Source organism: Archocentrus centrarchus, chromosome 22, assembly GCF_007364275.1.
Source record: "Archocentrus centrarchus isolate MPI-CPG fArcCen1 chromosome 22, fArcCen1, whole genome shotgun sequence".
Taxonomy (NCBI): Eukaryota; Metazoa; Chordata; class Actinopteri; order Cichliformes; family Cichlidae; genus Archocentrus; species Archocentrus centrarchus.
This window is the reverse complement of record NC_044367.1, coordinates 20,475,771-20,496,492: the sequence shown is the minus strand read 5'-3', so window position 1 is coordinate 20,496,492 and position 20,722 is coordinate 20,475,771. Positions and strand designations below refer to the sequence as shown.

Sequence of the window (20,722 nt, the reverse complement as noted above, 5' to 3'; positions counted from 1 at the left end):
CCCTCATCAGGCAGGCTGTGATAATAAAATTACACCAAACTGGCAAAGATTAAAACTAACTTATGTCTATTTTATTTTAGTTAATTTTGTAAGTTCAATCCATCCATCCATCCATTCTCTTCCACTTATCCTGTTCGATTTTATTTATATAGCGCCAAATCACAACAGTTGCCTCAAGAACTTTATATTGTAAGATAAAGACCCTACAATAATTACACAGAAAACCCAACAATCAAAACAACCCCCTATTCACAAAACTTGAGTGACTGTTGTAGATTTCTGTAATTACAGCAACTACTACTATCCTACTAGTAAAAAATGTGAAAGAAAACTGTGACAGGTGAAAAGTCCTTTGAATGAAAAGAAGATAGAAACATAAGAGTAACACAGCCGGTAATTTTAACAACAAACAGAACAGAAAATGAAAAACATACTGTGATTTCATCAATTTTATTGGTAAATAAAAAATATTCAAAACAAAATTTACGTTTACAGTGTGCGTTTGTCATTGTGTTTGCTCATTCTGTGGAATCACACTGACGACAATCTTCCCCATGTTTCTGTTGGCTTCCATGTGCCTATGAGCCTCCGCAATGTCATCCAGGCTGAAAGTCCTGTCAATCACTGGCCTCAGAGTGGCAGGCTGGTCTGAGAAATATGGTAACACTCTGCCGGTAAAAGCCCTCACCAGGTCTGCTTTGTACTGTGGAAGGAAAATGCAAAGCAATAATCAGGTCCAGTTGCAGACATCTGAATTCAAGAGAAAACTAACACAAGCACATTGCCTCATTTTGGAAACCCAGACCCAGGGAAGAGAGCCACACTAACGTGAGTCAGCGCAGAGATGAGGAAACGCAATTGTTATGTCACTTATGTTTTCAATTCTCACCTGAAGGCTGCGCGAGCGGAGGAGGCTAGTGAGCAAGTGGCCTCGCTTGGAGAGCAGTTTGCCCAGCAGATCTCCCTCTACTGCCCTCCCTCCCATGGTGCCGTACAGCACCCACCTGCCATCGATGGCTAAGGAGCTCACATTTGGCTCCCAGTTGCGTCCACCGATGCAGTCAAGGATCACGTTTGCTCCCTTGCCTGTGAAATTACAGATTTTACTTACACAAGTGAATGCAGCTTTTTCACCACAAACATTTTGAGTAGTGGAATAATCCTTGATTCAAAATAACCCTAAAAATGTACTGTTACTGACTATAATTACAGAAGCCCTCACTTCCCTTTCACTGACTTAGCCTCTCAAAAAATGAAACCACATGTTCTGACTTGCTTCTTTTTTTTGGGGCCACAGCAGCTTTATTTGCAGTGTGGACAGAGAGGAAACAGGGGGAAGATACAGGGATGACACACAGGCAAATCGGTGACAGGCTGGGACTCAAACCTGCGCCGCCCGCACTGCAGGGCGGCATATATATGTGGTTGCCTGCTCCACCACTGAGCTACCAGGGCACCAAATGTTCTGACTTGCTTCTTCAGTAGAAATTAATTACCCAAGGATTTGTTATGGAGTTGTTTACCAAAGGTCTCTGGTGTGCATTTACATTCATTAGAAACCTATAGAAGAATTATGTAGCCTTGAGCACTGATTGCTGCAGCAGTTGAAAGGATTAAACTCCAATATAAAGCCTGTGAAACAAAGGCGGTTTGATAGCAATATTAATATGTTTGATAGCAATAAGGCGTATTCAAAAACAATACAATCATTAGTGATCATAAGCAGAGATACTGCACCCATTGCCTGCAGCAAAATGATTTGCCTGTCTCGTTGCATAATTCACCTCCTGTGAAGTCTTGAACTCCTTGTGCGAAGCTTTCCTCTCTGTAGTTAAATCCAGCTGCTGCGCCCAATTTCTCAGCCAGCTTCAGTTTTTCTGGGCTCCCTGCAGTGACAACGGGCACAGCCCCAAACAGACGAACCAGCTGAACAGCAGCTGTTCCAACTCCACTGGCACCAGCATGAACCAGCACCACTTCACCCTCCTTCACCTGAGCTGGAGCAGAAGACAGATGGCAAGTACAGAATTTGCACCAAATTTGATACTGGCCTCTTGTTAATTCAAGAAATAGCGCTTGTAAAGCTACAATGTGCTTGGAATGTGACTGTGACATGATGTAAGCAGAATATTTTTGCACCCAAGAACTGCATTTTCTAATCTTTATCATGTTTATCCATTTAAAATATATAAATTAAGGAAAAACATTCACAGAAATTTTTGCTATACCAATAAAATCCAGCAGCTGAAAAGCCGTAAGCCAGGCCTCTGGGATTCCAGCAGCCTGACACAGTGAGAGATTAGAGGGCACAGGCATGAGAAGCTCCTCAGGCACAGAAACATATTCTGCATATCCTCCTCCGCAGAGCAAAGCCATAACCCGGTCATCTGGTTTCCAGTGCATTTTCACCCCTGCGCCCAGTGTGTGGACAGTACCAGCTACCTCCAGGCCAATGATGTCACTCTCGCCAGCAGGAGGTGGGTACAGGCCTCTCCTCTATGGAAAACACAAGAGAATTATTTTTATATATTAGATATAAAATTAGATATAATTCAGAATTAGGACAACTGCGTTTTAATGAATGAAAGCAGGTCATGACATTTACAGCAGATAATAGCTCTGTGTTATGCTCTGTAAGCTGTTTGCTATAATATATTGTACCTGCAACAGGTCTGCTCTGTTGAGGGCAGCTGCATGAACTTTAATCAGGACTTCTCCTGCTTTAGGCTGCGGTCTGGGAACAGCTCGCAGCAGCAAATTCTCCGGTCCTCCAGGTACATCAACACACACTGCCCGCATCATCTTGGCAATGCTAACGTAACACTTACACCAGGCCTAGAAAACAGAGTAGAAAATACAGTAGATCTATATTTTTCTTGAAATAAATACCTTTTTAATCTGCAAGTGGTATGCCAAACACAACAAGAAAACAACTTTATAGAGGCTTTAATTTAATGTTAAAACACTCACTGTCTGGCAGGTATTCCTGAGTAAAAATCTTCCAGGTTGCAGGATGTGATGCATTAGATAGCCTTTGCAGGGGCAACTGTGATGTGAGTGTCAAAAAAGGGAAAAAAATTAAGTAGTTAGAGCACCAGCTCTTACAGAAAATATATCATCATTAAAAATACTACTAATAATACAGCAGAATATCATAACGACTTAAGTGTTTCTGCACGTCCACGTATCTGTTTAAGCACTCTATATAAAAAGGCAAACATCCTTCAGTTCCTTTTCTTTTACAGATAGTCCTCAGAAATCCAGAAATCACCACGTCTGGTGTGACACCTTAGGAGTAAACTAATGCTGTGGTCCATATTAAATAAAGCCTTTACCCAGCTTATTTGCATAGAATACCCTCCTTTAGTAACTGGTATTCTTGGTGACTTTTTTCCCACTATGTTCAAATGTATTCAGTGTTCATTGGTTTATCTGGGCTAAACAAGGTCAATGATTCTGAAAGAGGGTGTTGCTGTTACATGTTTTAAATAATATCTAAGCATGAGATCAAAGTAAACGCTGAGACAAAAAGCATCACACTGTTATTTGTTAACAGTAGCTGGTACCGACTTGTCTCTTTGCAGTTATTAATCTCAAAGTCAGCACCTAAAGTTGCAAAAACAGTTTGGGTCTCCTTCTGACAAGTCATCTCGTATCTCTAAACTGGTACATGAAACAAAAACTTTGTAAACCACAAAATTAAAAAAAAAAAAATGCTGCTCAGTTGAATTCAGGTCATGAACACAAGCGGATGTAGACATATCAAAACTATTTAGCAGAACAGAGAGAAGAGATGTTGGAAAAACGGAATATAGAAACCGTGAATAGTAAACTGAAGTTCCACTATTACGTTAGACTGCAATGACCTTTTCCGTAATGCGCATGCGCTGTACTGCCAACACCTTCAGATAGCTATATCATACATTATGTCCGTGGACCGCGTCTATTTGATTAAACAATCTAAATCGTCAGACCTGATTGATTAAGCTGTATTACAAGCAGGAGTAAAACGAGGGAAGCAGCAGCTTATTAACTGATAACGAGTGAATAGTTCATTATATAAATGTAAATTATGCCAAAGCACTGCGGAGAATAAACTTACCAACCAGCGATGTCAACAGCTGGTCGACTCTGAAGTAACTGTGCGACTTTTTGGGAAGTTTTGCTGTCCCATCTTCAAGCCTGGACCTCAGTTTGGCACGGGAGGGACCAAACTCCAGAGGGGGTGGCTCTGAGCTTGTTAAAGGGGCACTGCAAGAATTTGCAGTTTTGTTTTCATCGTTAAAATCAGGACACTTCAGTTCAGTTACAGAAATTTAATAACCTAGAGTTGTTAATTTTTTCTGTAATATTGTATTATTTTATTCAGCTTCCTCATGTTTTGCATGCTGTAGCACAGCAATTTCCCAACTTTTGGAATAAATAAATAAAGTATATCTTCTCTTATTATATTCCTGTCGGTGACACTCTTAAGGCTGCAAATGTTCATTTACATTTTTAATGTTGCTTATTTCATTGCTTGAAATAAGTTGCCAAAGCCCGGGGATATATCATCATAAATACAAAAATGAAAAAATAAAGCATAAAGATGCTGAGTCTGCTGTTAAACAAAATGGGGAAAAGCCTAGTTTTTTTTTTTTTTGTTTAAAATTATCAAAACAGTTAACAGATTGTCACAATATTAAAAACACCAAAACAATAACTCTAGAAAGCTAGTGTAGAATAGGCCAACATGTAAGAAAATATAGCTTAGCTAAGATAGTAGATATTCTAATAGAAAGATAAATTTTATAATGTAAATTTTAATAGATGATACATTTTACAAGATAACTAAATTATAGTTATCTGGCTCAACTCAAGTCTCTAAATTTGCACAACACTTATATTAAAAAAAAAAAAAAAGAGGCCACCCATGATGTAGGAAATTATTTCCCAAACTGTACATTTACAATTAATTTTTATTATGATTAAAATTAGTACATCACCTTTATCACAAACTACATTCTAAATAGTGAAGTGTGTGAAACAGAAACTGCTTAAAATCAGAGAAGTACTTAACACAGTCATATTTATTAGTTGTGTAATATATGAGAAACACTGACTGTGCTGAAACTAAATCTCTACGGAATGTGTTGATGAACAATTACTGCACACTTGCATTGACCAACAGCCCCTTTCACTGGACACTTTACAATAGGCTATTATATTACATATGCTGAGACAGCCATGGCAGCAAATATACCTGTTGGACTGCCCTCAATGGAACAGTGCACAAAAGAAAAAGAAAAAAAAATCAGGTAATAAAATTTCTCTTTTTGGCTTTAATTTAAAAACAAAAGCAAAACAGTGGGCTCAGAAATGCTTTCCTCCCTCTAGTTCTTGGATATAATGGAGCAAATCTACAGAGGACCTGAACGTCAAGGAGTGCTGAGAGTGCTGAACCAAAAGGAGGACCGAGATCTGCAGCACAAACTGAACATGTTAGACAAACAGCACAGATACACCCGGAAAATGCTTCAACAGAGAAGGGACAAACTGATCCATGAAACAAGACGAGTGGCGATGGTACAAGTCTGCGAACCAAAAGCTACACTCAGCATTGCTCTGAAAGAAATTGACGAGTACAAAAACGCAGAGACACACTTCTGCAGGGGGATTTCCACATCTCATGGAAGACTGCGTTCTAGCAACTCCTATATAGGATCTGAACTCGTGGAGCGGGGTCGGTCCATATCAGCACCCCCACTGTCAATTAAACCCACAAGTTCAGTGAGACACAGAGGCAACATCCAAAGCAACCTGTCACTTATGCAGATGAAAAAAATTGCAACTATTGACTCAATATCAGAAAAAGAACTGGCCAGGCAACAGCAGGAAGCCCAAGAGGAAATCGAGAGGCTGAGGCTGCTTCAGAGAGAGACTTTACACAAGAGGGTGACAGCATTTATAGAGAAGTTGAAAGATAACGACAGCATGGATGAAGTTATGGAACCTCCATAGAGGAACTTGAAAGTTTGGAGATTTTACTCTCTCGCAACTCAGAACCTTAAAAACCAAACTGAAGGTGTTCATCATGAACTATGAGTATGTATATCAAAATGCAACAAAAAGCTAATTTTATACATATTACTGAATGAATTAAACAATGTTTCCCATTTCCTTCATGGTTAGTAAAGCTTTGTGCACAGGAGTCTCCATAAGTAAGCTCCAGTTTTTCTTCCATTCTGGAGAATCAGAAAGCTGCTTGTCTATAAAAAAAACAAACAAAAAAAAAGGAAATCCACATTAAACAATATTACCATATTCTAAATTTTGTACATTTCTTTAATAAAAACATCAGTACTGGGTTATGTACACATTACACCTACAGGAGCTGCTCAGCCATGGAAACCCATGCCATGAGGCTCCTGGTATTAATACCAGAGGAGGTTTGATCTCTGCAGTTATTGTGTCAGCAGAGCACTGGCAACTTTTACAGTATATGCCTCCGCTCTCTAACTTTAAGTGCCTTCCCACTTTGTGGCAGGGTTACTGTGAATCCCAAACACTTCAACTTTGAAATAATACCCCTTACAGTTGATTGTCGAATGTCTAGGAGGGGTGACATTTCACAAACTGACTTGTTGCAGTGGTGGCACCCTATATCAGTACTACACTCAAATTCAGTGAGCACTTTACAATGATCCATTCTTTCACAAATGTTTGTAAAGGAAGGCTGCATGATTTTACACACCTGAGACAGTGGGACTGAAAACACCTGAATTCAAAGATTAAGAAACAGAGTGTTTAAAACAAAAATAAAGATGAAAATCCTACCTTCACTTTCAAAGTGGACTCGTGTGGGGAGACATCTGGTGTGATCTGTGTAGTCCAGTGTGCAGAGCACAGCCGTCTTTTCTCTCGGCAGAGTGAATAACAGCACTAGTACTGAACACAAAACGTTACTCTCCATCACCTCGACTGACTTGTGTTGCTCCTATAAACAAAAAAGAGAACAGAGTCAACAGGGTCAAACAAATAGAAACTCTTTAAGTGAAAGAACTGTACACAAAAGAGTTTGTTTTTTTTTTTAAACCCATAAATACTTTGTGTCTAATAATAATTGTTTCTTGGCTTTCAAAATCTGTGAATGGAACAAAACCTCAGTGACAATAACTAAAACTTCTGCTGCTCACTAACAGCACTTTGGATTTTTATATTCTTATCCATTTCACACATTTGCTTGGCAAGCAAAAGGTCGCTGGTTCAATTTCAGCCACAGGCACGAATCTCCTTTGGTGTTGTGTAAGGAACGGCATCTGTAAAGCTCAAACACTTGGAGCTACCCGCTGTGGTGACCCCTTGTGGCAAGGAAGCAGCTAAAAGCGGCTTTATCCATAGTGCAGTGAAGGTGCAAAACAACAAGCCCAAACATCCGCCCAGAGATTTTCATTCTCATATATATATATATATATATATATATATATATATATATATATATATATATATATATATATATATATAAAATCTAACCATCTAACCCTATCTTCAGAAACCTGAACAGATGGCTTTGCCCTCCAAGAACCCTGACATGATGGAGCCAACATTATCCTGGTGATGTTTGTAATTTGTGAAATATTAACAAACAAGTGAAGTCTGGCACCTGAACAAGCTTCAGCTGCTGCTTGCGACCTGCAAAGGCGTTGAGATGCTGACTGAGCATGTCCAGAAACGCCGTCATGTCTGTCTGCATGTTGTTCTGTTCAGCGAGGCCGTTGACCGGAATAAAGGGGGGGATGTTGTGGCGACTAATCTTCACCATTGGCTTCAAATCAATCTCCAGGTTAAACGTGTCTAAGAAGACGCCCTCATAAGCCGTTGCGATAGATACACACACTCCTTTACCTTTGTCAGACTTTATGATGTCATACCCACCTGATGATATTGGCAAATAAAATAGGGTGGGAAAAAAATGAAGATTAAAACAGATGAATAAAGATCTGAGGTATGAGAGACATTAACACACACTGGAAAGTATCAGTGAAAACACGTCCATATGAGTAATAAAGTATCTAGGCTGATACCAATGAGGTGATGAGCATGTAGAAGATCTTTCAGCTCAGTATGTCTGGCCATCAGCTGCAAAAGTTTTGAGTTTTCCAAGTCTTCTTCCATGTTCTCCCCTTCTTCATCTGCACACTGTTTGTTCATACGCGATCTCAGTCTCTGGAGGTCCTGTTACAGGAAAGTGTAACCACATGTGAAGCTGCTATAATGTTTTAGATCCATCTCAGACGTGAGCATCATATGAGTAAAATCAGATAGCACTATGATCTAGGGTTTAGCACTGCTGCCTCACACCAATCCAGATCTGGCTTTTTTCCGTACTCTGTTGGTGCGAGTTTCCTCCCAGTTTAAAGACGTACAGGTCACATAATTAGCACCTGTCAGTCTGCATAGGTGACCTAAAGCCCAACAGAATTTTTAAAGACCCATACCTGTAACAGCTGGTCTTTGTGTTTGTGGTATTCCAAACACCTGTTCCCAACAGTGAAGTTGCAGAGTGTCCTGTGATGGACAAACTATGCAACATCAACACTCATAACATGGTTGAAGGATGTTTCTAAATAAATGCTTTTAACAGCTAGGATCAAACATCCTAATTCCACAAAGATAAGCAGCCATTTAATATGATATCCACTTTTTTCCTCCTTTGGAAAAATCAGTTAATAAATTTACAAAAGGTGCATGTTTTGTTGCTAATCCAAAACAAATAACTCACAATGAAATGCTGTTAACCACATTGATGAAGAAGTCATGCATACAGTAATGTGCAAAAGTCTTGAGCCACCCCTCATTTCTTAATTTATTTTGCTAGGAAAACACAAAATAGGTGCAGAGATTTATTGAAATGTGCAAACACACATGGAAATACTGCATGTAAGGTACAATTTTAACAAGCTTGAAAGTCAATATTTGGTATGACCACCTTTGTTCTCCAGCACAGTCTGAACTCTCTTAGGCAGCTTTTGTGTAATTTCTTTAAGTAGCCTTCAGGAATAGGTCTCCAGGCTTCTTGAAGGATATTCAAAGTTCTTCTTTGGATGTTGGCTACCATTTGCTCTGTTCTCAGTCAAGATGATCCCACACTGCTTCAATGACATTGAGGTCCAGGCTCTGGGGAAGCCTCCACCATGTTCCACAGATGGCTGTAAACACTCACTGTTGTACCTCTCTCCTGACCTCCTCTGTACATACATAAAACAATTTGAAATAAAACTTTGAAATTCGGATGCATCACTCCATAAGACCCGTTGTCAATCATCTTCTGCACAGTTCTTGTGTAATTTTGCATACCTCAGCCTTTTCTCCCTGTTTCCCCTTCCTTAAGAATGGCTTCTTGACAGTCAGCCTTCCACTGAGACCATTTTTGATGAATTTTTGGCAAACAGTAAATGAATCCATTAAAGAGCCTAATACATCTCTCAGGTCCTGCATCAGAGCTTTGCTGTTTTTCTCCCCTATTTCTTAAGGACATGGCTTTCAGATAGTGTTCATCTGCTGTAGTTTATTAGGCCCACCACTTCTGTTGTCCTTCACTTGCCCGGTTTAATATTTTAATAGGACACACTGCACAGCATGCTGAAATATGCCATATTTTCAGCTAATAACTCTTTGGGAATCACCTTGTTGGTGCGAAAATACTATCTATGCCTGTCTAACTGACTTATCTTTCATGTTTTTTGTATGTCATAGGTCAGTGTTAAGTGGCTTAACAAACAAAACATTCCTCTGAAAATGGTCCGGTACAAGGACCACACTACAAAAACTGTGATTTATAGAGTGACAAAGCAATCGATATCCAAAGAAAAAACTTTTAAAGATCTCCAGAAAGCCTGAAGAGCCTTTCCTCTTTAAAATGAGGAAAGGCTGAAGAGCCATGAGCCTTTAAAAATGAGAAGAAAGTCTGGCTCCTCCTCGGAAGCAAAATATAACCGAATGAAGGGTGGCTCAAACTTTTGCAAACTGTATATAAACTATTCCTGCTTCATAGCTTCATAATGAAATCATAGTATAAACTGTATATTTAAAGAATATAAATACGCCTTATAGTTTTAAATACACGAATATCTAAAAACAGTTGAGTTTATCACATGCTCTGCGTATATATTTGACTGCTAAGGGAGCTTCTGCCACCGTGAGTCACCAAACCTTGTGTATCTGTATCTGTGCCCTCAGCTGCTCTCTCTGGATCCTCAGGGCTTCAACTTTAGCCTTCAGCTCCTTCACACGGCTCTGCTGCTGAGGCTCCTTCACACGGCTCTGCTGCTGAGGCTGACCTTTACGACTCCGAGCTTGAACTTCAAGCAGGCTCAGGTGACTCAAAACACCTGCGGATAAAACATACTTTTACTAACTCCTAAATGACACAAACGATGGGCTAATAAACATTAGCCCATAGCATTAGCGGGCTAACAAGCTTTGCATCACAACTATATTCTTTATAAGCTAGCTAGCTCTGTCGCTAAACTAGTTAATGGCCCTCACTCAGAATACCTTTCGCGGTTGCTCCCTCCATGTTTCGCAACTCTTTCCCTTTATTTTTCTGTAAGCGCCTGGTCCGATTCCACTGGAAGTTTTTGATTTTGGCGGCTGTTGCGTCAATAGCAGCGACACCGCCCACGCTTGGAACCCCGGAAGAAAATTCAAAACCGTTTACGATCACATGGAGCTAGAGATTAGCAGGGTATATGTACTTTACACCTTTTGAAGATGACGCAAGTTTAAACGCACAAGAGTGACCTTTTTAGAAAGTATGTTCACCCCGATTTTCATAAAAATCGTGATTTCATTAATGGAAAGACCTTCCTCAAGTATGTTTTAACTAACGTAGTGCTCTTGAACGTCTCAGGCATGGTGCTGCTGACAGCGACTCTCACCCCAGTCCTCGCAGTGCTGCCGTACAAAGGTGAGCCTGTTCAATTCCGCTTTACCTGTTCGTGTTTCTGTCACCACGCTGTCTCCTCTCACATATGCTATCTTGATTACCTGTTCTTTTTCCTTCTTATCCAGTTTAGTCATGCAGGTAATCTGAGAGACTTGGGAGTTACGGGGTCCATTAAAGAGTAGTTATTTATAACTAAAATATCTAAGCTACAGCAACAGTGCCTCCAAGTGAAGCGAAAGTCACTTTTAAAATCCTGCATCATGTTTTGCTGTAGTACTTAACAGCGAGGTTTTAGTGACCTTGGTGTATTTTGTGTTTCCTACGTGGGGTTTGAGGTGTACAAAGATATTTTGAAAACAGATTAATAGTTATTCTGGTAGATATTAAATGTTCTCAGCTTCTCATTTGATCTATTTTCATGTGCATGTAAATCAAAACAGGACACCCGAGTACGTCCCCTTGGGCTCTTGGGAAAAGCAAGGGATTTTTTATTTTTATTTTTTAACTATTTACTGTTATCTGGCAAAAATCCCTAATTGAATATGAAGAAACAATGAAAATGAGATCTCACAGTAGTGATTGATATTATTTTACTTATTGATTAAGCACTGATTTTAGTAGCTCCATAGTGTAGTTTTTTACTTCTGTTTGCCTGACAAGTGAAAAAAATTTTGGTGACAGGAGACAAAAATCCCAGGGTAGAAGCCCTTATCTTTTTATTGTTTGTTGTTAACAATTCAGTGGTGAAAAAATTACAGATATAATGAATTTACTAACCTATGAGACAAAATCAGCAAATCCACCTGTTTGTGATGCTAAAACTACAAATGTCTCAAGTTTTTATTTGAAAACCAAGCTCCTTGTATAAATTTCCTGGGTAATTTTGTTTGACGTAGATAAAATGCTGCAGCAGTGATTAAGTTAGGAATAGATTTCACAGAATTATTTTCATGTGGCCAATGCCAAACATTAACAGCATAGAGTGATAGGAAAGCACGTTTTAAAATGACCTTTTAACCTCTCTTCGCCACAGCTGGAAGTGCTTGTTGAAACATTTGATGTCAGTGACCTTCAAAACTCACAGTGACTGGTTGCTGTTGTTGTCTTTTTAGCACAAGAGCAGGGACCCTCCCCCTTTGAACCTCCCATTTCCAAAACAGTTGACCTTATTTTTGGATCAGCACAAGTGGGGGGGGGGTTAAAGTTGACACACTGAGGGGTTGTGTGACATTACATTACTCAGATTGGAGATTTTTCTCATCTAACAGTGGTGCTGTGCTGCAGGCATTTCAGTTTAGCCATGGCAGAGGCAGCACTGGCTTTGTTTATGTGAGCAAAAACACACATCTCTAAGAAAAGCAGCTCAACGAACATTCAGTGTGCAGATGTGTTTCTTTCCCACTCTTGCAGAGTGATTTGTTTGTGATTTTAAAAAGCAAAAAAGGGTCTGGATGGAATAATAATAATAATAATAATAATAATAATAAGTAAACTGGATATCTAAACAGGCCTCCTCACATTCATATCTTATTCAGCTTTCTTTTGTTTCCTTTCAAGGTTGTTGGACTGTTATGACTGATGGGTGTGAACAAGGACGTTTCCTATTTGTCTGATAGTGTGTGTGCAGGACCACACAATCCTCTCAAACTGCAGCCAGGAGGCAACGAAAATGGACCTGTCCGACCAGAAGTACTTCACGGTTATAGACTATGTAATCTTCGCTGTCTTACTCACTGCCTCTATGGGCATCGGGCTGTATTATGCTCTGTCTGGTGGGCGTCAGCGCACGACACAAGAGTTCTTAATGGCAGACAGAAGCATGCACTGTCTTCCTGTTTCCCTGTCGCTCATTGCCTCATTCCAGTCGGCCGTGGCTATCATAGGCGTACCAGCAGAGATTTACACTCACGGCACTCAGTACTGGTTCATCGGCTGCGCCTACATCCTGGGCCTCTTCATTCCAGCTCATGTTTTCATTCCAGTGTTTTACCGACTGCGTGTCTCCAGTGCTTATGAGGTTTGTCAAAGCATTTTCATTTTTCACCAGTACTCAGTATAAGCAAGCGTCACAACCTGCATTTCTTATATTGTTTTGTGTCACAGTACCTTGAGCTGCGCTTCAGCAAAGCAGTGCGCATATGTGGAACTTTGACCTTTATCTTTCAAATGGTGAGTGTGATATGCAGTTTAATAAGCCAGGAAATGCTGATGCAGGGTTTTTCCACCCTCATACTTGATATTCAAATATGACAGCCACAAATATAATATCACTGCTGTCTTTTTCACAGAAGTAAAATATAAATAACCTTCCACGTATAACACATTTGAATTTTTTTTATGTAACATAACATTAAATAAGCGTAAGCTTCAATGTACTGAATATTTTTGGAAATGCTTTTTATTTATAAGAGGTAGAAAACAAGACAGATTGCACATGTGTGAATGAGAGGGATGCAGGTGTAACAGTGAAGCTGCAAGGAGCAGACATACTGAAGGTAGACAAGTTTAAACACCTGGGTCAACCAAATAAGGTGAAGAAGAGAGTGCAGGCAGGGTGGAGTGGTTGGAGATGAGTGATTTGTGATAGAAGGATAGCGGCAATAGTGTAAGAGAAGGTTCATAAGATGGTAGTGAGACCTGCTGTAATGTAGAGATAGTGGCACTGACAAAAATGACATGAAGCAGAGCTGGAGATGTTAAGATTTTCATTGAGGCTAAGATGATTTGGACATGTGCACATAAGAGATAGTGGATATGTTGGACAAAGGATGTTGAATATGGAGCTGCCAGGGTTACAGGTGTAACAGTGAAAAGAGGAAGACCACAGAGAAGATTCATGGATGTAGTAAAGGAACACATGCAGAGGGTTGGTGGGACAGAAGAGGATGCTAGGGATAGAGTGAGATGGAGGCTGTGGTGACCCCTAAAGGGAGCAACCGAAAGAAGAAGAAAAGTGATACCCAGTAGCTCTGTTAGGTTGGGCCAGCTGTAGTTTCATATTAAGCAGACATACTGTAATAATTCAGTGTAATGTTCTCTTTTAGCTCAAAGCTATAAGGAGAATAAACATATCACTTTGCAGTTTTAGTGGACAGCTTTAGTGCATCCAATATAATAAAGCGCATTGTTACGGCCCTAGCCGGGCCTGCTGTGGTTTCCTGGCCCACTGGGTGTGGCTTGTGCTCTCCAGCCTTGGGTGCCACCCCTTTTGGGACAGCTGACCCAACTCAGCAATCAAGCTGGGGTACTTAAGGCCAGAGAGCAGAGCGATCCAGGGCAGTGATTGCCAGAGACTGCCTTTGTGGCACAACTTGTGAACTGTGTGTTGTTGCAGCTGCTTACTCCTGCTCAGTGGAGAGGAGGGTGCCGTTTTGTTTTGGTGCGTGAGGCCTCTTGCCTTAGGTGATTGTTTTCATTTGTTGAATAACTCCTGTGTTTTCTTTTCCTTTGTTTAAAGGTGATAGCGACGTGTCTCTTTTTGTTATAATCTTAATAAAAATCTTTTATTTTAAGAATTTTGCTCATGTCTCCTTTTGTCAACCCGGTCACTTTTTGTTACTTCTCCCTAACCCCCTAGACTTTTTAGGGGGAACGTAACACCATGAAGTTCAAAGTTTTTCCTGCTTTAAAAATTTCTGATTTCTTTACCTGACTGCAGGTTATCTATATGGGAGTTTGTGTGTATACTCCTGCCTTTGCACTAAATACAGGTAAGAAGAGGTAATTTTTTTTTTTTTTTTTAATCTTACTCATTGAATTGAACTAAATGGCTGTTGTAGTTCAGTGGGTTGCTCTGTTTTCTTGCAGTAACTGGGTTTGAACTATGGGGAGCAGTGCTGGCCACTGGACTAGTGTGCACATTGTACACAACATTGGTGAGTTAAATCACCTAGAACACTAATGTGAATTTTGTAACACTATCACTCTCACTTTAATGTGGGTGAAAGTCACCTGACGTTAGTGTTTTAGGGTTAAGAGGGATTTTTATTGAGCTTAACTTGAAAGGCATGACTTGCTTCCTGCACAACATGCAAATGTCCAGTCCATCCATCCATCCTCCACTTAGCGGGGTTAGGTTAATTGGTGATTCTAAATTGCCCATAGGTGTGAATGTGAGTGTGAATGGTTGCCTGTCTCTGTGTTAGCCCTGCGACAGGCTGGGTACCTGTACAGGGTGCACCCTGCCTCTCACCCTGTGACAGCTGGGATAGACTCCAGCCGCCCCCATGACTCTGAACAGGATGTCCAGTTCAGTCTGATCTCATTTTAAATATCTTGTGAAGGGTCTTTATTTATTCGATGTGAATGAATACAAACATTGTGATTTTTGATTTAGATAAGTAGTTTTTTAATGTTTTTTGTTTCCTGTTCGTCACAGGGTGGTTTGAAGGCCGTCATCTGGACAGATGTCTTTCAGACTGTTGTGATGTTTGCAGGGCAGCTGGCTGTCATTGTGGTGGGAGTGCAGAAGACTGGAGGAGTGGCTGATGTTTGGAGGAAAGTCTGGGAGGGAAACCGCATCTCTGGTCTCGAGTGCGTTCCAAGTTTGTGTAAAAGAAAATAATCTCTACATATAGATTCTTCATATGAATATGTATGTAGAATCTGTAGGCAAAGGACATGATTTTTGGTACTGAGAGCTTTCTGGAGTGGACAAGAGTTACTTGTGATCAGCAAAGTAGCTGATGGGTTTGCAGATCCGAAGGAACCAGCGTCGGGAATGGCTGTGGAAAATCTGCAAAAAAGTTTGCAATCAGACCCACAAACAAAAAATAACAATCTGTTACCAATTCTATAGGTCATATGTAGATTAGCATCCTGTAGGTGGCATTGAAACTTCCACTTGTTTAGAAGAGGGAGGAAATACATCAAATCTTGCTTGAATCTTTTCAAATGTTTTTTTTTTCCTGCAGTTTTAAGAAAGGTTTTATCAGATATTTCTCATTTTTAAGTGAATTAATGCAGGACTTTATCCTCCAACTAGTATATTTGGTTAGAATAACATCACCTGTTGCTGCAGGTGCTGATACTCAAATTATGCTGCTTATTGTACGTACATTGCATACATTTGATTTCGTATGATCTAAACTGCCTTCTCTCTCTCTCCTATGATTCAGCCTAAACCCAGATCCTACAGAGAGACACACCTTCTGGACTCTTGCAGTCGGTGGGGTCTTTCTCATGCTGTCGTTGTATGGTGTGAACCAGGCTCAGGTCCAGAGATACCTCAGCTCACGTACAGAAAAAGAGGCTGTCAGGTATGCAGCGGATGTGACGTTAAAGCAAAGATTCTTCATTGTGAACTCAAACTGACAGTTTTTAATGACACAACAAAATGGAAAGAGTCTTTAAATATGTTAAGTCAAGTTAGCTTGTGTGTACACACATGCTTATTTAAAGCCTGTGGCTCTCAGATTAACTTGTGGTCCTTCTGTTCATGCGTTAGTCACTCTGCCCTATATGTTTGCATCTTAAGAACTTCCTTCCTTCCTTCCTTCCTTCCATCCTTCCATCCACTGTGGCTCAGGAGGTGGAGCAGGTCACCTAGCAATCAGAAGGTTGGCAGTTCGATTCCTGGCTGCTCTGGGCTGCATGCCAAAGTATTCTTGGGAAAGATACTGACCCCCAGGTTGCTCTCCGATGCAAGCACTGGAGTATGAATGTATGTGAATGTTAGACAGTAAAAGCACTTAGCTTAGATTCATATGGAAGTGCTTGTATGAATGGGGCATGAAAGCGCTTGTATAAGCGCTTTGAGTGCTCAATTAGAGTAGAAAAGCGCTAGTTTAATAGTCCATTTACCATCCATCCATTTTCTGCTTATCCAGTTCTCAGCTGTCATGAGGTGATAGCAGAGTACATCCTGGATAGGTCTGAAAGTATCTCAACAACTGGGTGGATGTTTAAGATGTTCTTCAGATATTTGTAGTAAAAATGGCCACATCAGAAACTAGGCTCCTCAAGAGCATAGGGGTTTGAGGGCAGGCTTTCCAACAAACCATCAAGTCACTATCACAAGCTGCTTTGCAAAGCACCAATTTACTTTGCAAGATGAGGAAAGACTCTGATGGGGCTGCAAGATGTCCAACATGAGGGGTAAAAGGGTAAAACTGGGTCACCTGTTCCAACTTTTGAGCTTTCTGGAGGTGTCGTGGGCCTATCATTGTCACCAATGTAGGAGTGCCAACCGGATGAGCATTAACAAAAATCTGAAAACATTAATTGGCAAGTTATCAGCACAAAAAGGAGGAGCACAAAAAAATACACAAAGCTGACCTAAAATCTATCACACTGTTTACATTCCTGTCCCCCTGCAGGTCTTGCTACATGGTGTTTCCCTCCTTGCAGCTGGCTCTGGCTCTAAGCTGTGTGATGGGGCTGGTCATGTTTGCACGTTACTGTGGAGAGGACCACTCTGACAAGCTGGCCAGTTCTTCGCGGGATGCAGTGAGTTGCTGTGCTATGTTCTCCTTTTAATCTTATAATGTTTCCTCTTTTTTTGTAAGTAATGTGTATTTTTTATAACTATCATAGTTTTTTTTTTTTTTTTTTTTTTTTTTCTGGTTCCTGGAGCTCAAAAAGTGAATATGAAAGGTGATCAAAAATGTTCATGCAGACTTTCATCCCTCAGGGCACATAAACTACAACAGCGAATGTTTGGATATTTTATGGTGACGCCTTTCATCACATTAACCTTATTGTGTCGGGTGTTTGGCATGTCAGAGATGTTACAAAATGTGTTTTGTTTTGTTTGGCAACACATTATTTTATGCAAATCAAATGCAAGGTTCCAGGAAAATGTATTTAGTTTGTTTTCCACAGATGGTGATATATTTTGTGATGGACATGCTGCACGGTCTGCCTGGGCTGCCTGGACTTTTCATTGCTTGTTTATTTAGTGCAGCCCTCAGGTATTTGACTTTCTATAGTTTCAGTCTGCTTATGCTAACCCTCCCAGCATAGCAACTCATTGTTCAACCTTATCCACTTATCATATCATCATTTCCAAAATTGTTCCTGATGCATGTTGCTCATGTGCATCTTTGTTAAAATAGGAAACATTTTAGCTTACATTTCTAAAATCAACAGCAGTTTTTTATTTTTTTTTAATTTTTTAATTTTTTTTTTTTTAACTCCATTAAAGCTGAAGATACTCCAAAAATGCTTGCTTTGCTGTAATTTGTGTTTGTGATGCAATCTCACTGTCAGTGGGGCACAGCTTGCACACACACACACAGAGTGAACCTGAGGGGTGTACTACGAAGCAAGATTAATGGATTAGTGCACTATGTTGAACCTAAGTCAGTGCTTTCACTGACATAAAAGTGACATAAAATCCCAGCTGTAAAGTTATAGCAGCGCAAACAGCGTGTGTTTTGCCACTGGAATTTACATTTATTTGGTTGGGGAAACAGTAAATATGTAAATGCTTTTATATTTGGGTCTAATTTGCTGCTAAGTTTCTCTCATACTGCTGGAATTGTAGCTACGAGGTCACAGATTAAAAAGAGCTAAGGTGCTACATTTGTAGGCTGTTTGTCACCCAGAATACCCATTCAGTCAAAGCAACAAACTCTCGTGATGTCCACCTCTCCTTTCTTATGCTGTGGAACACAATCAGAACTGAACACACTGTGTAACATTTAGTTTTTAAATGCATTAAGTCAAATGTTTCAGAGCTCTAATGTGCAGCTATCACATTAGAAATGAACAGCAGCACTGAGCAATTCTCCGGCATTACTTTCATACCTTATTTGTAGCAACAGTGTTGCATTTTACTTTATATATTTGTTTTATTCTTTATAGATATCTATCTATGGTAGGAGGTGCTGAATTTTTTTTTTAATTTATGAATTTATTTAGTGTACGTATGTGTTTATGTGAGCATGCACATAGCCTGAAGAAGAAAGCTTTGGTTAACAAAAAATAAAACTTGATAACCGCTGTTGTGATCGCTGTTATCTCTGATTGGAGTAGTAGATTTTGTCAAGCGAGCAAATATAAAGAAAGCCGGGTTATTTATGTTGAACTTGCTTCATTGCCCCTCTGGTGTGGAGCAGGTTATGTTGACTACCTAAATGATGAAAGCAGGCATACTTGGAGAAACACAGAAACACCCCCCTGTTCTCTCTTGAAGATAAAATAATGCAAAGTGGTAACTGTGGTTGCTTAGCTTTCACATTAACTCTTAATTTGCAAGAGTCCAAAGGTAAAACATGTTTTAAATTTGCTTTCTAAAGTTGGCATCAGTTATGTATATTTTGATTTTTCTTCCCGATTCTTGTGCAGCACCATATCATCAGCCTTCAACTCTTTAGCTACTGTAACAATGGAGGACCTCATTAAACCGCAATACCCCGCCATGACAGAGGCGAGAGCAACCCTGCTGTCCAAAGCTTTAGGTTGGCATTTTGAAACTTTAAATTCTGCAATGTGTGAATCAAAGCAGTGAATTAAAAAATGACACTTTGAGTCTAAAGTTTAAATTTGTGTCTCCTTAATAAGCTATGTCCTATGGGCTGCTTTGCCTGGCCATGGCCTGTCTCACTCACCTCATGGGTGATTCAGTTTTACAGGTAAGCTTGCACCATGTGTGATCTTATAATATTCAGCATACTTCAATAATTTGCACAGATTGTTTACCGAGTTTGAACTGCAGGTGGCTTTGAAAATCTTTGGCATGGTTGGCGGGCCTATTCTCGGTCTGTTTTGTCTCGGGATGTTCTTCCCGTGGGCCAACTCTATCGTAAGTTAACTTGTGGCTTCTTATCACTGGATAGCTATTGATGAGAACATTTAAAATAATAGTAAATAGAATAGTAAATACTGTTTTGTTTTTTGTGTGTGTTCATTGTTTTCAGGGAGCTCTGGCAGGTCTGGGTGCAGGATTGGTTGTGGCTTTCTGGCTCAGCATTGGAAGCATCCTCAGTCGTAGCACAAGACCACTACCACTTGAATGCGCTGCCAACGTGACTGCTGCTATTCAGACGGCAATCAGCAATGTCACTCTGAGGTATGACTCACTCCGAGCACACAGTGCAAGCTGTCCTCATTGTGGTCATTTCACAACTTAAGCATTTTTATCATCTTTGTTATTCAGCCAACCCTCTGGACTGAAGCGATTTTATTCATTGTCCTACATGTGGTACAGTGCGTTCAACTGCACTACAGTCATTCTAATAGGGCTAATCATCAGCTTTCTCACAGGTAGGCGAGTTCTTATACGTGTCTTTATCATCCGTAGCTTTTGTTTGTATCAGTTTTATTATAAATTTAAAATGATGTTTTTGTTTAGGTCCCATGAAGGAAGAAGATGTGACACCAGGAACAATTTATCCCTTGTTAGGGAAACTTTTTTGTTTTCTACCTGAACACCTGAAAAAGAAGCTCTGCTGTGTGACTCCTCTGGGACAAACTGTGAGTAGGATGGATGGATAGATCCTTTATTAATCCTTTGCAGGAAATTGTCACAGCATCATCAATAAACAACTAAACAAAAAATTATGGGTACATTATAAAGCTAAATGGTAGAATTCAGTGTGTAACTCTAATCAGCATCATCACCTTAATTTTACATTCATGTCTGTCACCCTTGATGTGATCTAGTAACACAACCCTAAATGTAACCAGTCATAGTAACATAACATGTAACAAATGAAACTTTATCACATTACTGCAATCTAATATGTTTTGCTCACGTTAAACTTACTTCAGTTACTTGAATTTATTTTTCAAGACATTGAACAAAAATGCAGTTAGCAAAGCATCACGTATGGATCCAATATCAGATTTAAA

General features: G+C 39.9%; 3 protein-coding genes across 5 annotated transcripts in view; 1 reads left to right on the top strand and 2 right to left on the bottom strand.

Moving 5' to 3' along the window:
- Positions 1-491: 491 nt before the first annotated feature.
- Positions 492-4,235, bottom strand: tp53i3 (tumor protein p53 inducible protein 3). 2 transcript variants are annotated; one of them, XM_030719289.1, is made up of 7 exons: positions 4,103-4,235; positions 2,971-3,046; positions 2,662-2,835; positions 2,229-2,496; positions 1,785-1,997; positions 890-1,086; positions 492-703 (listed from the first exon to the last, which is right to left on the bottom strand). In XM_030719289.1, exons 2-7 carry the CDS (start codon positions 3,022-3,024, stop codon positions 506-508), a joined length of 1,104 nt encoding a protein of 367 aa, XP_030575149.1. In that variant the 5' UTR covers positions 3,025-3,046; positions 4,103-4,235; the 3' UTR covers positions 492-505. The 2 variants fall into 2 exon arrangements, with proteins under 2 accessions (XP_030575149.1, XP_030575148.1); XM_030719288.1 differs by lacking the exon at positions 4,103-4,235 and adding an exon at positions 3,607-3,860.
- Positions 4,236-4,940: 705 nt separating this feature from the next.
- On the bottom strand, positions 4,941-10,661 carry cenpo (centromere protein O). Its single transcript, XM_030719071.1, has 6 exons — positions 10,537-10,661; positions 10,192-10,370; positions 8,064-8,214; positions 7,643-7,914; positions 6,817-6,976; positions 4,941-6,248 (listed from the first exon to the last, which is right to left on the bottom strand). Exons 1-6 carry the CDS (start codon positions 10,556-10,558, stop codon positions 6,139-6,141), a joined length of 894 nt encoding a protein of 297 aa, XP_030574931.1. The 5' UTR covers positions 10,559-10,661; the 3' UTR covers positions 4,941-6,138.
- A 22-nt stretch (positions 10,662-10,683) lies between these two features.
- Positions 10,684-20,722, top strand: part of slc5a6b (solute carrier family 5 member 6) — a 13,501-nt gene continuing 3,462 nt past the window's right edge. The window contains exons 1-16 of one of the 2 annotated variants that reach the window (XM_030719069.1): positions 10,684-10,793; positions 10,892-10,948; positions 12,485-12,944; positions 13,031-13,096; positions 14,586-14,637; positions 14,735-14,802; positions 15,306-15,460; positions 16,045-16,185; positions 17,245-17,374; positions 17,750-17,838; positions 19,217-19,329; positions 19,433-19,503; positions 19,587-19,673; positions 19,789-19,940; positions 20,028-20,134; positions 20,223-20,344. In XM_030719069.1, the coding sequence (XP_030574929.1) occupies positions 12,597-12,944; positions 13,031-13,096; positions 14,586-14,637; positions 14,735-14,802; positions 15,306-15,460; positions 16,045-16,185; positions 17,245-17,374; positions 17,750-17,838; positions 19,217-19,329; positions 19,433-19,503; positions 19,587-19,673; positions 19,789-19,940; positions 20,028-20,134; positions 20,223-20,344 (1,701 nt within the window). In that variant the 5' untranslated portion in view covers positions 10,684-10,793; positions 10,892-10,948; positions 12,485-12,596. The remainder of the gene's footprint in view (positions 10,794-10,891; positions 10,949-12,484; positions 12,945-13,030; positions 13,097-14,585; positions 14,638-14,734; positions 14,803-15,305; positions 15,461-16,044; positions 16,186-17,244; positions 17,375-17,749; positions 17,839-19,216; positions 19,330-19,432; positions 19,504-19,586; positions 19,674-19,788; positions 19,941-20,027; positions 20,135-20,222; positions 20,345-20,722) is intronic. The other variant, XM_030719070.1, reaches the window with a different exon arrangement.

Bases quoted from the DNA above. Each gene is read 5' to 3' on its own strand.
- tp53i3 (XM_030719288.1), bottom strand. From the start codon at position 3,761: ATGTCTACATCCGCTTGTGTTCATGACCTGAATTCAACTGAGCAGCAT. The intron at 3,047-3,606 runs GTGCTGACTTTG...CTCACATCACAG, and splicing joins AACTGTTTTTGCAACTTTAG to TTGCCCCTGCAAAGGCTATC. The intron at 1,998-2,228 runs GTATAGCAAAAA...CTTCTGCTCCAG, and splicing joins TCAGCTGCTGGATTTTATTG to CTCAGGTGAAGGAGGGTGAA.
- cenpo (XM_030719071.1), bottom strand. From the start codon at position 10,558: ATGGAGGGAGCAACCGCGAAAG. The intron at 10,371-10,536 runs GTATTCTGAGTG...TTTTATCCGCAG, and splicing joins GGAGGGAGCAACCGCGAAAG to GTGTTTTGAGTCACCTGAGC. The intron at 7,915-8,063 runs GTATCAGCCTAG...CAATATCATCAG, and splicing joins ACATGCTCATCACCTCATTG to GTGGGTATGACATCATAAAG.